At 48.4% G+C, this 14,706-nt stretch overlaps 1 protein-coding gene across 1 annotated transcript; it reads left to right on the top strand.

Moving 5' to 3' along the window:
• Positions 1 to 4,823: 4,823 nt before the first annotated feature.
• On the top strand, positions 4,824 to 14,695 carry SLC18A1 (solute carrier family 18 member A1). Its single transcript, XM_049830646.1, has 16 exons — positions 4,824 to 4,887; positions 5,866 to 6,059; positions 6,287 to 6,647; positions 7,251 to 7,309; positions 7,576 to 7,659; positions 7,947 to 8,039; positions 8,357 to 8,446; positions 9,390 to 9,433; positions 9,602 to 9,662; positions 9,801 to 9,896; positions 11,714 to 11,792; positions 11,917 to 11,968; positions 12,183 to 12,246; positions 12,350 to 12,469; positions 12,666 to 12,799; positions 13,123 to 14,695. Exons 2-16 carry the CDS (start codon positions 5,936 to 5,938, stop codon positions 13,234 to 13,236), a joined length of 1,575 nt encoding a protein of 524 aa, XP_049686603.1. The 5' UTR covers positions 4,824 to 4,887; positions 5,866 to 5,935; the 3' UTR covers positions 13,237 to 14,695.
• The last annotated feature ends 11 nt before the right edge of the window (positions 14,696 to 14,706 follow it).

Raw genomic sequence — 14,706 nt, 5'->3', positions numbered from 1 at the left:
AAAGGGGAAAAGGGGAAAAAAGGGACAAAGGGGAAAAAAGGGAAAGTGAAAGGGGAAAATAGGGGAAAAAAGGAAAGGGAAAGGGAAAGGGAAAAAAGGGAAAGGGAAAAAAGGGAAAGGGGGAAAAAGGGAAAGGGGAAAAAAGGGAAAGGGGAAAAAGGGGAAAAGGGGAAAAAAGGGACAAAGGTGGAAAAAGGGAAAGGGGAAAAGGGGAAAATGGGGAAAAAAGGAAAGGGGGAAAAAGGGAAAGGGAAAGGGGGAAAGGGAAAGGAAATGGGGAAAAAAGGGAAAGGGGGAAAAAAGGGAAAGGGAAAAAAGGAAAGGAAATGGGGAAAAAAGGGAAAGGGGGAAAAAAGGGAAAGGGAAAAAGGGAAAGGAAATGGGGAAGGGGAAAAAGATAAGGAAAAGGAAGGGGAAAAGGGAAAGGGAAGGGAAAAAAAGGAAAAAGAAAAGGGGGAGGGGAAAAGATAAGAAAAAGGAAGAGGAAAAGGGAAAGGAAAAGGAAGAGGGAAAGGGAGAAAAGGAAAAGGAAAGGGGGAAGGGAAAAAGATAAGAACGAAGGAAGATGAAAAGGGGGACAGGAAAAGGGAAGAAGGAGAGCGGAAAGGGGGGGGGAAGATAGGAAAAGGGAAGAGGAAAAGGAAAAAAGGAAAAGGGGGAAAGGGAAAAGGAAAGTGAAGAAAGAGAAAAGGAAAGATAAAAGAGAAAAAGAGAAGAAGGAAAAGGAAGAAAAAGGAAGGAAGGAAGGAAGGAAGGAAGGAAAGAAGGGAGAAAGAAAAAAACAGGTAAATAATTTATGAATTGACAGAAGGTTTAATGGCTAAGATGACAAAAAAAGGAGTTGTTCTGCTGGAAACGAAAAGCAGAGCCCTGCCCTCCCGCCCCGGCCCTCTCTGCCCCGCTGCCTCGGCTCGGCACCGCTCCGGCAACGGGGTTTGGTGTCCCACAAGCTCCGCATGTGTCCTTACACCTCAGCCGTGCTCTCGTGGACGTGCTTCATCTAAAAGCAGCGCTTTGATCTAAGAGCGTAACAGTAGCTGCTTAGGGGAGATAGATGAGAAATAAGGTACGAACTGGCAATGAGACAGGGCTGTCAGTGGAAACACCCCGCTTGCACTGATGCCGCACACTCAAACATCAAGGGCTGACTGGTACAATTGCTTAAAGGACAGAATGAGAGCTGCCTTACCCTCTAAACCTTTAATTTAATTTAAAAAAAAAAGACAGGGGGTTATTTGTAAACACCTTTTGCCAGGAAACCATTAGTCTGTCAACCTTCTATTTCCTTATGGCTTATGTATCTCTTCAAACATGTGAAATTTTAATAGTTGCTGTTTGTTCTCCACACACACGCTTAGCGGTGAGGTAGAATTATTTGATGTTATAAAACGATATTCTATCTCCTTTTACGCTAAACCTAGAAATATTTGGGGGGAATACATTTTCAAAGGTCTATTGGCAATTCTGTGCTTGTTTGGAGGAGCAACAAAGTACCAAGGACTGGTGAGACTGATGGGAAAAAAACAAACAATCGCACAAGAAACTGTTTGACTAAGGAGGGAGTAAACACAATAAATAATCCCCAGACAACGGGCCAACGCCGTCGAGTGGATTAAAAACAAAACTGGAAGGCTTTGGCCAGGTTTCAGCTCTCCTTCTAATGCAACGTGACCTTGCGCACATTACCGAGCTCTCGCGTTTGTTAATATTCAAAAGGACTTAACAAAACACCAACCAGCAGGACTCGCTAAATGGCAGCCTCGAGGGTTACTTCAACCGGCCCCACTTTGCAAACCGCTTCCACCCGCATTCAAAGCCTGGCTAAAAAGTGGCCCAGGGATGCAAACTCCAATTGCTCAAAAGAGACCTTTTTTTGTGTTCTAAATATTTTTATTCAGTTCATAGCATTTGAGAGGACGATGCAAATTTGCCCACAGGAGAGCATAAGGCAACAGGCAGCGGTTCCAGTGCTGGGTAATAGAAACCTTCTGGTAAAGGAAATATTAGCAGAGAGTGACATTAAAGCAAAGTATGGTTTTATGGGTGCCTGTTCCAATCTGTTGACGCTGTCGCGTTCACCCGACCCAGGGCTGGTGGTATTACATCTATAAGCCATTTGTCTCACGCTGGTTTGTAAAATGCTGCTTTGTGCTGGTACTCAGGAGCCCTCGCTGCACAGCAGATGTATTTCACTGCACCTCTGAGGTGAGTCAGCAGCAGACAGCAATCTCGCCGAGCGAAGCCTGCTGTCAGCCGAATTCACCAGAATTGCAATCAACCTCCAGAGCTGGCGTGAGGTCTGCTATCAGCGATTTTTCAGGCCCACATCCTATGCTGGGCCTCAAGACAGCCCATAAATTCCCTTATACTTTTCATTACATAAGAAATATTCACTATACTTTACTACCTCAGTCTGGCCAGGAAGAAAATTGTAGTCATTTTTTTTTTCCGTAGGGTTATTGAAAGAAAAATTCATGGCAAACATTTATAATGGCTAAAAAAAAAAAAAAAAAAATCTCAAAGAGAACTGCCTGGAAAAATCTGACAGACACATGGAAATGCTTCCAAAGCACATCTGAGTAAGTTTTCCCATCATCTCTGCAAAACAAGTGACACAACACTGCAATCTCCTTCAGCTGCCAAATGAGATGGTGTCCTACATGTCCTTGGGGCCTACAAAAGAAAAAGATAACAATAACAATAACAATAATAATAACAATAATAATAATAATAACTACTACTGTTTCCACATGCCCCTCCTCACCTGAAGGAGAATCTGAATTGTTTTCTACCCAGAGCCCAAGGTACAGCTGAGCAATTCTGAGCTCCCTCAGTAGATGGTAGTGCTGCACTGCTCATCCTCTGTCTACTTTGCAGATATTTAGAAGGTAATTTCCAGGCCTAGACATTCAATTCTCAGCTCAAGAAATATATTTAAAGGCTTCAACTTCTGCTCTAATGCACACCCAGGGAATTCCTTGGTAGGATGTACTCATCTCATGTTATTGGCAATAGTTTTTGGCCATGCAGAAGCCAGAAAAATGGCCTCAATGGCAGATTTATGCGCCAAGAGAGAAAAGGTGAATATGTTTAGGATTTATTTTCTTTCTCTGTGGTAAATCTCTGTATCCTGAATGAATGATGGTATCGGTTTGGGTTTAAAAAAGAAATCATGGAGCAAAGTGTCAAAAGTTTAAGAAAACAGAAATGATGGAAGAAAAGAGATCACATTGTAAATGGCATTTGCTGTACCTCACCCATGCACAGATATAATTTTCCATACAGCGTTGCTTCTGAGAAATGCGCCTTGTTAATCCAAGAAGTATCTCCACGTCCCTGGAGATAAAGCAGACAGCACACCAGCATAGGGAAAGGCTGTGGCGAGGCACCCCGCTGCCAGCATCCTTCCGTGGGGAGGAGGCAGGGGCAGAGCTCAGATGTGGAGGGACCATAACCTGCTGATACCCAGGGGAGAGGCGAGCTTCCCCCACACCTCTCAGAAGTCATGGGCCAGATCAGTGCATTCTGGCCTTAAAACTATCTACATCCACTATCAATGCTTATTATCACACTTATAATTTTGGAAATCCTGAAAAGCTGATCTACGTTGTGGACTAGGCAAAGGCAGCTTGTCAGCATCCTATGGAGCAGCCCACAGCATGAGACTCAGCGACCTAAATATTTCTCTTTGAGGAAGAGCTCTCTTTCAGTTTATTTTCCTTCTAATGCTAAAAACATTCAGCACGTAAAGGAAAAAAACCTGCCTGAGAAGGGATGCTTTGGAGGGAGCTCCTTGTACCGCATCCCGTGGGAGAAGCACCGACTCTGGCACTGCCTGCTGCGGGAATTGTTGGCCACGCAGCTCCTGTCCCTCCCTTTGGAGGCTGTAAAGCAACGCAGATCTCCCTGCAAAGCCTCCACACAGACCCTTAACACCCCCCTCTGCTGCCTTTTCAGCTGTGTATCCTGCAGAAGCTTCTCCCACCCACGCAGCGAGTCCTTCCCCACTCGCCGGCCGATGCCTCTCCTTCACCACCTGCCCGGTGCAGGCAGCGACAGACACGCACCCAGCCCACGCACCGGCGCTCGCTGCCAGCATCCGTGGGCTCAACCCGGTAAACGCAGACGTACGGCCCACGGTGACGGGCAAACACGTGCGGAGGGAGCAGGAAAGAGCGACTGATGCGATACGCCTCTTTCACCAAATTGTGTTCCCTGAGTTTTGGAGTTAACCAAAAAAATCCCTGGGGTGTCGCGGGTCTCGTCGGTGAAATCTGCCCAGTTTTACTCCAGGACGTGTGACACGGAGTCACAGTTGGAACGAGGGCAGCCGTACCAAGGACAAGCAGCATTAGGCAGCAAGAGAACGGCCATCAGTCACTGGAGAGTATTCCAAGACCTAGACTATTATGTATTTTATAAATGCATTTCCCAGGGCCGTTTAACGATGCCAGCCTTGCCTCCCAGTGATGAATCCGTTCGCTACCACCCATCGACGGGGCAAAGCGGGCTTCCCCCCCAGAGCAGAGGGCTGTGCAGTCCCAGGGCGGCACGTTCGGTGTGCTCAGACCCAGGCAAGAGTTAAGGTGCTCGGAGAGAGATAAGCGTTGATGAAAGCCCGGAGAGAGGGTGCCTCTGCTGCAGATAAACATTCCTGCCTCTCTCCTCCCAGTCCCCCTCAGCCCACCCCATCGTCCTGCTCTGACGCAGAGGGAGCTGCAGGGCTGAATGAAACTTGTTTGAGGTTCCAATCAAATCTCCATGGAAGAGGGACACTCATATCCTCTTCTGATAAAAGGTAATCATAAATCCTCCGGGAGCAGCAGCCGCAGACCTCACCGCCTCCCGCAGCGGCAGCCGGCTCCTCGCACCAAGATGGGCTCCAAGGTGAGAGTCTGTTTTCCTCTGCGCCACGCAACAGGTTTGCATTGAGAAGGGGACAGGGTTTGTGGCTTGAGACCTAAGGGCTACATTAGTCTACATGTCTTTATTGTCTATGCTTCCTTCCTCTTTCTCTCTCTCTCTCTCTCTTAACTTATATATATATACATATCTTCTCTTGCATTAATTCTATTAGTTGGTATTTACTAGTACTTGGAGGTACAGTGAGAAAACATCCCCATTTCCCAACCTGGTGACTCGGGTGGCACTCATATTTGATAATAGAGGGTTTGGAGTGTTTGCTTTTTTAAATTAAAAATTGATAAATATCATTGCCTGGGATTTTAGGAAACCACAGGATTATTGGAAAGAGTGATAGTTCGACTCAGCTCCATTCATTTTGCCACTTAGTCTCTGAAGTGCTTAAGAGCTATTTGGCTAATTGTTTGGTTGGTTTAGTGCAAATTTCTGATTGATATTTTCAGTGTGACTGAGCAAGCAATCTTCTCTCAGCTCCTCTGAAGCCCTGATCTTAATCACATATGTTAGGCTTTTAAGTCCTGTATCTTGCCATGACATTTCAATTAGGTCAAATGAAAAGATGTGTAAGGTAAATGAATTTCCTTTGAGACCAAATTTAATCTCCAAAGAACAAACATGGAGTAAAAGATGTAGAGATTACCACAGATAAGCTACCGGCTTGATGTGCGCTTCGAGTCTTTGGAAGAAGACTGAAATGATGCCTTGAGGCAGGTACAAGATGTCTCAGGAGAGTGGAAAGGGGTTAGAGCGCACTCCATCTGCAACTTTAAATGCAAGCTTGATAAAACCACGGTCTTTGACAGCAAAGCTGGTGGTCCCAGCTCCCAGGGAACAGCACCCAGCTCTTGGAGGACACAGACGCTAAGTGACCTCAGGAGCCGCTTTCTCGAGGGAGAAGCCGTGAGCTGTGGGAGGTTGTAATGCAGAGTGTTTTCTTTAAAGGTTATAGGAGACCTTCAGCCCTGAAGACCAGGAGCCAGCAGGACCCAGGCCGAGCTCCCGGCTCTCGGCCATGCCTCCGGCTGCCGAACGCGTGCCCTGGCGCTGGCTGGCAGCAGGCAGAGCGTCGCGGAGGCTGGTGCTGGTGGTGGTGTTCGTCGCGCTGCTGCTGGACAACATGCTGCTGACAGTCGTGGGTACGGCGTCCGGCTCTCGCTGTGCTCTTCGGGAGCCGCCTCGGGGTTTAAGCTCCTCGGTCGGGCTCTGGTTGATGCCGCAGGGTCCCTGCGCAGGGAGAGCCGTGGGGAGGGCTGGGAGCTTCCAGGACACCGACATTTGGCCAGCACCATTCAGTTCAGCTGTGTGCTGAGCCAGAAAATGGAGTAAAATCAGTAACTAATCCCTTCCCTGGCTTTTCTTCCAGTACCGATCATCCCCACCTTCCTTTATACAACAGAATACGAAGGCACCAACGGCTCTGTTGCCCCAGCCTGGACTGAGCCGGCTCCTCCAGCCTTGAAGGCTCCTCTTTTCTCCTCCATGTTCTCCTATTTTGACAACACCACGGTGACGGTCTTGGGCTCCACCAGCGCTGAGGAGCTGGTGAACGGGACGGAGAGCAGCCGTCTGCCACAGCCCCCCACCAGCAGCCCACCAGTGCCGAGCGGCTGCCCGGAGGGCGAGGAGTTCCTCGCCAAGGAAAATGTCCGCGTGGGTCTGCTGTTTGCCTCCAAGGCTCTCATACAGCTGGTGGTCAACCCAGCCGTGGGTCTCCTGACCAACAGGTAGGTCAGAGACCTGGGTTTGTACCGGGGTGTAAGCCCTTCAGGGACAGGCAGCTCCTGAACCATGGAATTACAGGAGCCGGTGGGTAGAATAGCAAGGAGGAGAATATATGCATCAAGATAAGCATGAATTTTACCTTTTCTATAAGCCTACAAATGGCTTGCAAGTTTATGTTACAACATAAGCCTCACTAATGCTCTCTTCAGGTGCAGACAGATGCTATTTAATACCAGTAACCATCAAATAAACAGAGACTCCCACCCTGCTATGAATATAATGTTCAGATTTTCTGCCCCTGAGTATTTCTTTGCCTTTGTCTCTAGCAGACACGTGTGAGGGGTGCTGGGCTCATCTCCATGTGCTCTGGGTGGGCAGATGAGTTGGCAATAGAGAGCCGTGTCTCTGGGTGTGCTTTACAGTATTATCTGAGGGCATTTAGACACTGGGTGCTTCCTTGAACAGCACTCGCGGGCACATCCGCACGTTCAGGAGATGCTCGCCAGCCCCCAGAGATCCGTGTGTAAAGGCTGGGCGGCAAGACCAAATCACAAGCTGGAATGAGGAATCCTCCCTGAGATCGTGCCTCTTTTTCCCCTTTCCAGGATAGGATACCACATCCCCATGTTCATCGGATTCACCATCATGTTCGTCTCCACAGTCAGTGAGTATTGCCCTTCTGGCGGCCCTTCCTACCCAGCAGCACAGGAGAAAAGACTTCGGTCTGTGCCTGCACCGCTGTCCCCGTGCTGGAGAAAGGAGTGAGAGCGGAGCAACCGGTCTCAGAGATCGGTGACAAGAAAGGATGAGCAGCACCCTGGCTCCTCCAGCACCCAAACTGGTGCAAGCTGAGGCTGCTCTTACCCTCTGCAGGGTTTTAACGCTCAGTCCGCAGTTCTGCCTGATGCCGTCTCTCTCCTTCCTCTGCAGTGTTTGCTTTCTCAGGCACCTACACCTTGCTGTTCATCGCCCGAGCCCTCCAAGGCATTGGGTCATCGTTCTCATCAGTCGCAGGTAAATGTTTTAGTTATACCTTAGTCTCTACGTTAGCTCCCCTTGTCTGGGTTCAGTTATTGTCTCGGAAATGATCAGCAGCGCAGACACACCGAGTGCCTTCCTCGGCTTCAAACTCCTCCTCCTCCTCGCTGCACCTGCCTGGCTGGTGCAGGGGGTGCACCCCCACAGCCCAGCTGGCAAGCAGATAAAGCCCCCCCAAAAAACCCAGGCTGCTTTCAGAGAGGAGCCCCACCACCACAGCACCAGCCAGCCTCACGTGGCCTCCGCTTTCTCTCTGCTCCCAGGCTTGGGCATGCTGGCCAGCGTGTACACGGATGACTTCGAGAGGGGCAACGCGATGGGGATCGCTCTCGGAGGCTTGGCTTTGGGTGTGCTGAGTAAGGAAACCTTGCTCCCAATGGGGTTTACATCAACAGCATCTCCGGAGCTTTGCTGGCCATCACCTACGGCTTCCACCTGCCTGCCTGTGCCCCTTCCCCGGCGGCATCCCACGGGCATGGCTGGCCCGTCCTCCTCCCTCCCTCTCTCCCACTCTCTACGGCCACTGCCCACGGGACCCGACACCTTCCCACCACCTTCACCAAACACCCGCCGGGGGATTCAGGGAAAACCACGACGGCAGGAGCCGAGCGCTGCTGCCCGGGCGCTGGGGACGGTGGCACTGCCGCTGTGTGACCCAACCTTTCCCTTGCAGTCGGGGCCCCCTTTGGGAGCGTAATGTACGAATTCGTGGGGAAATCGTCTCCTTTCCTGGTCCTGGCATTCCTCGCCCTCTTGGATGGAGGTGAGAAGCCAAACGGTTCGATCCTACCAAAAAAAATAACATGGGAAAAGACTGAAATGCGGACATTTCGGGGAGAATCTTCTGTGAAGGAAGAAGCACATTCATACAACACGGGTGATATCATCAGCACTGGTTACCCTGCTATTGCTAAATCATATGTTTTCTACCACCAGATGATTGACATACAATATAGTAAGAATTAGTCCCTCATTACTTAATAAACCCCCTGATTGCTTTAATGGCTTAAATAGCACATTCAGTAAAGCTCTTTGAACTGTGCGTTCTTTGTGAAAGGCACACTTGTCTGCAGCCTCTTCACCATGCCACGAAGGAATTAGACTTTGCCAGTATAAATGGCGATCCTTGTTCTTTCTCCGATAGCTGTATTACAGACGCAGGCCACGAGAGCCTTCAGAGTGTAACGGCAAAGTTACAGACAGCAGAAATGTGCATTTTTAGTGGGAAGTATTAAGCTAATTAAATTATAGTCACAGCTACCATCTTTGCCTAGATGTAATGCAAGACATCTTTAATGAAGCATGTAAGAGCTTTTGGAAGATGAAACGTAGATCCCACACATGTGAAACTTCCTTTTGTAATCCTATTCTTTTCCACATCTAATTTCTGTCATGCTCTAGTTGTGGCTCCGCAGCAGGCAGCTGGCAGCCTGACGGAGAGCATTTGCATATTTCACTGCCTCGTGGGTTGACAAAACAATTCTAACACAGTCCACTTCAGGGAGTTTTGCTGCTCTCTCCCGTGGGAGCAGAGCTGGGACTCACCTCTCCCCCTGCCCGCTTGAACGATGGCCCCAAACTCAGTTACTGCGTCCCTGGGGGCTCTGCTGATGAAAGGGGTCAGGCTGAAGGAAAAGCCAGAGGGAAACGTGGATTGAAGGGATGCTGCCTCCAGAAGTAAGCTAACATCAGTGTTTTCTTCCCAGCTTTGCAGCTCTGCATACTGCAGCCCTCTAAGATCTCCCCGGAGGTGAGTACACACGCGCGCGCATTCGTGAGCCGGTGCCACGCGGCGTGAACGAAGCGGGCGCGCGCTCCCCCGGGGACGAGGGCTGTGCAGGCACCCTGCCGAGGATGGGTGCGAACGCACACGCGATTCTCAGCCGACGTAACCCCCCCCCGCTTTGCCATCCTGCAGAGCACCAAAGGCACGCCGCTGCCCACCCTCCTGCGAGACCCCTACATCCTGATCGCTGCAGGTAAAGGCGGACGTCGGCACGCACCGCGCTCCTCTTTGTCCACCTGCGTCTCCTGATTAAAGAGATTCGCTCGTGCCTGCTTGAAACAGCAGCAAAAGGTGGCTAAACCAGAGCATTTCTCCCTTTTCTCCCCATCAGGTGCCCTCTGCTTCTCCAACATGGGGGTGGCCATGCTCGAGCCCACCTTGCCCATCTGGATGATGCAAACCATGTGCTCCCCGAAATGGCAGCTGGGTAGGTGTTGTGCTTTGCAGCCTCCACTCCTGAACAGCTGCTTGATATAATTTAGCTAGAACCGGTCCTGCTTTGGCACTGCGAGATGGATTGAATAATCTCTTATATCATTCTAAAAAAGAAGAAAACATATGCCCTCACCCGCACAGAGTGAGTGATCCCAGGCTGCGTGTTGCTCCAATTTCAGCTGGAAATGTCCTTAGTGGTAGCTATACAATGTGCTTTTCTCTATTATTGAAAAAATTGTATGGAATCAGACTCCCCACAAGAGCAATAACGGTGGAAGAAAGGCTGTTGCGTGCATGGGAAGCCTGTCGAATCCCGTCTTCTGCAGGGCAGATAATGGTATCGTGCTGGGCTGAAATCGTGGCAGCCAGATGGGTTTTGCAGAGGCAGCTCTGAGTAAAACAAGGCCATTTAGAGAGTCCCAGGCAGGACAGGATGGTACGTGCTAATTACCAGCTGCCTCGAAAATGTGATATGGAGATAACATTGTCTGTGTTTGCTACGAAAATAAAAACTAATTGTTATAAAACCCAATTGGCTGAGGAATGACCAGGGGGGTGCCCGAGGCTACACTTAGATCCCAAATTGAATTGCAGCCTGGGAGCAGGAGAGCTGAGAGCGCTTCTAATCAAGTTATCCTCTGGTCAGGCAGGAGCATCCACCCCGATAAGAGCCTACGATGCTTCTCATGAGCAAGTGATTGAGCAAGGAAGGACAAGGGTAAAGCAGCTTCCCAAGTATTCTGGCAGTGGGGAGAAGGGACAGTGTAGCTGCCTGGTAACCGCAAATGTCACAGGCTGAGAAAAGCACTCAGGGCTGCCCCCGTCATCACTGAACTCAAGGGCAACCTCTGAGGTGACTTAGCAGGACCCAGAGGTCAGTAGACATCAAAGAAAATCCCAAATATATTCACTGGATTTTCGGGTACCTGAGATTTGAGAGCAGTTTGGATTTAGACACAGTTCAACTGCAAGCCACCCATCTCACAAACTATTATGAACTCAAGGGGCTTCTTTGTTTGTATGCTCGGTTTGCCCACTCCCATAATTCTAGAAAAAAACCAAAACCACCAGAAGAGCTTGGACTAAACCTGCAGGATTAACCGTGTTCTGTAGCTGTTAAAGAGAGGAAAGAAAATCAAACACAAATCAGTGTGTTTCAACAAGGAAGTTGTCTTAGTGAAATGGAGCTGTTCAGTTTTATTTATAGTTGGCGGGAGAGTATATTAAAAATAAACAACTGGTAAATCAGCAAACAGTGCAAATATTTAATTTTGACTACATAATGATCCCCAGGCTTTTTACTTAAGCAGTCATTTTATTCCTCTTTATTTAGTAAGTGAAAAGCAGAAAGCAAGGGGAGAAAGGTGGAAAAGGAAGAAACTACGACAGGAGAGAAGAACGAGCTTATTAAAACAGTGGGGACAAAAAAGTTCTGCATTTAGCTTCTGGTTGCCTCACAGATCTTGTGAGTGAATCACTGCACCTCTGCGTGCCTCAGTTTCCCACCCCATCAAAAGCAAACACATTTTCTATGCCTCCCTCTGTCTTCATAGCGGGACCCCCACCCTTCTACAGGGGATGGAGGAAGGGGGCAGCCAGCGCAGCCGTGACACGGAGCAATGACAGTGGAGGACACGGAGAAGCACCACTGCACGGATGGGCACCCACAGAGTGGGTGTTGGACGTTGGCTTGCCTTGCTTGGCTCATGATATTCTCCGAATGAGAGAGGCAGCTAGAGAAGTGAACATTTTTGCAGATCCCCTGTATTTGCTTGGGGATGACACACTCTTTTTTACTCTGTCTCTCAGGGATGGCCTTCCTCCCTGCCAGTATATCCTACCTCATTGGCACCAATCTCTTCGGGATTCTGGCTAACAAAATGGGCCGGTAAGTGGAACATAAAAGACTTCAGCTCAACCCAGCCCAGACCTGCGCTTTCAGCATGAATTATGCTCGTGGTGTTGTACACACCGAGAACATCTGCCCTCTCCTAACTGTGGCCTCGTTGCAGGTGGCTGTGCTCCCTGATCGGCATGGCTGTGGTGGGAGTTAGTCTCCTCTGTGTAAGTAGCCTAAGACAATTTCAAGACCTTTCTGTAGAGGGATCAGCTGGGGCGGTGTGGGCAAGAGTACTGACACCAGGTTACGTGCCCAGCAGTCAGTAAATCATCAGTGGTTGCGCGTGTGTATCCGTTTTGCAGATCTACGTTACGCCTGCACAGCTCAGCAAGCTCTTCTCACCTTATTCGTATGCTCTCTCTCTCTCCCCTCTCAAAGGTACCTCTGGCCAAAAACATTTACGGGCTGATCGGCCCAAATGGTGGGCTTGGCTTTGCCATAGGTAAGCTGTTGGTGTTCAGGCTGTGCAACACAGATCAAACGCAGCTCTCTCTGCTGCCCTCGGAGAAGGCGATGACTGATCAGGTCCTTCTTGCTTTGGGCAGGAATGGTGGACTCCTCCATGATGCCTACCATGGGTTACCTCGTGGATCTTCGCCACACCTCTGTCTACGGCAATGTCTATGCCATAGCTGACGTCGCCTTCTGCATGGGCTTTGCGATCGGTATGGAGGAACTCTTACTCGTGGGATGACGTACTCACTGTGTATCTCACTCAGTTTATCACTCCCTTTCCTCCACCCAGAGTTCACTGCACAGAGTCTGCAACCCAGTCACCGTAGATTCACAGACCTCCTCCAAACTGGAAAGGAACCTTTTGCTCCCTGTCATCTTAGCCTTTTTTAATTTTTAAATTTGCAGGTCCATCCACAGGTGGTGCGATTGTACGAGCTATTGGGTTTCCCTGGCTGATGATCATCATTGGAGTTATCAATATTGCTTACGCTCCTCTCTGTTGGTACCTGCGCAACCCTCCCGCTAAAGAGGAGAAGATTGTGAGTTTAAGTATACCTTATTCCATTAAAGTATAGGGGATTAATAATCCAGATATTTGGGGGGGGGGAGGGGGATTACAATAAATTTGCCAGGGATTATGTCTTCCCTCTTGTGCTCCACTCTGCCCTCAAAAAAGCGACAAAAACCTCAGACAATAAAGAAAATTTTAGAGATATGGTCCTTTCCCTAACTCACAATTTGTATTTCCTGGGCAAAAGTTGTTGGCTGCTTTGGCTTTCTCTAAAAGTGGTAATGCTCCTGTTAACTATTCAAATTAATCACCATTTTTACTAAAGCATGATTTCTTCTCTCCTTTACCCAGGCAATCTTAAGCCAGGAATGCCCCATGCAAACCAAAAGCTACACCACTCAGAAAACCCTGCGCGACTTCCCTCTCACAGATGACAGTGATGTGGAGGCAGAAAATGCGGAATAGCAAGTGCAAGGATGCGTGCCCTGTTTTGAAGCTAATATTATGCTTACTGAACATGGATGTATTAGGACCCAAGAATAACCCAGCCTCCCCCAAGACTTGTGGACACAGGATGGACACAGGCTGTATTGCTGACCCGTTCTCTCGGCCGTGCAATCCACAGCAGGGAGCAGAGACCCAGGATTTAGAGGCTCTATCCATTTAGTTAAGCCACTCATTTGCTGTGTGACTTCTTAGGCAAGTTACCCAAACTCACTACATCTCATCTGCAGAAAAAAGGTACAAAGATGAGAAGAATCATATCAACCTGTCCTGCAGGACAATATTGTCTCGGGCACAGCCTCCTCATGCAGTAGGGGATAACACCAACATCTCTCCCAGATGAGTCCTGTGGCATTTGTCAATGTCTTTAAAGCGCTTACTGTTCTTGAAAGAAAAGCACTGGAGAAAATGAAAACTAAATCAGCGGCATCGGCTTTGAGAGATTTCTTTCTCCAGAATTCTGCTATAATCCCCAGCATGAAACCTTTCTGTAACAACAGGGCACTATCCGTCTGTGTCACTGCCAGTCCGTCAATAAAGATGTCACTGTACTGCTAATGTGCTCCACACTCCTCTGAAGACAGTTAAAAAACCCCATTCATTGCTGTCTCGGTATAGCTTTAAGTGTTGTGCTCTTTATGTGCTACTTACAGCTGCTTGTCTGTTTCTTCCACCATCCATTACGTTAATTATTTGAAGAACTCTAAGAAATTCAGGTAGAAATAAGGCTGAAAGCAGTTTTAGACTCTAAGACACAGACTCAGCCAACAAAGCTATTTAGATCCCTTGTGATTATAAGTGACTAATAGAGCATTTTTTAAAATCCCTGCCCCTCAGCTGAGATGGGGCAACGGGCTGTGTTTGTGATCCTAACCCATCGCAATGAGAAGTACAATAGATTGATTTAATTGCCCTTTTGCAATTTCCTGACCACAAGTTTAGAAAGAGAGCAGCTGCGCTGTTAACAATAATTATTGAGTATAATGGTCTGTAAAAGTATGTTACGGTTAAGTAAGAGAAAGAGTGAAGTAATAGAGGTACCAAATTAATTTTGTAAGTATCAGAAAAATTCCCGTGATCTCATTTTTTCCAGTGAAACCTCAAAATTACAGCTTCTCTGGTTCCACTGTTGGCAGTTTATATAAACTCATTTCTGTCTTGAATGAGCAGTTGTGTAATGCACAGCCATTTCACTTGCCAGAAAGAACAGATGATTCACTGCTCTGGAGCCCCAGCAGCACAATGCAGATGCGCTTGCCAGCAGGGAAACAGGAGGATAATAACAATTCATCAAGATTTGGTACCTTATGACTCATTACCAAAGGTCATAAATGGCTATTGTCAGGCAATCCCACATCCACGGTGGGCCCATCGCCCCTTGCTTTGCACATACAAGATGAAATTATATTTCTTAGGCTAACTGGAAATGAC

The sequence above is a fragment of the Accipiter gentilis genome, chromosome 28 (genome assembly GCF_929443795.1).
Source record: "Accipiter gentilis chromosome 28, bAccGen1.1, whole genome shotgun sequence".
In the NCBI taxonomy this organism is placed as follows: Eukaryota; Metazoa; Chordata; class Aves; order Accipitriformes; family Accipitridae; genus Astur; species Astur gentilis.
Note: the sequence above shows the minus strand (reverse complement) of the source record. Positions and strands in the feature narration are given on the sequence as shown.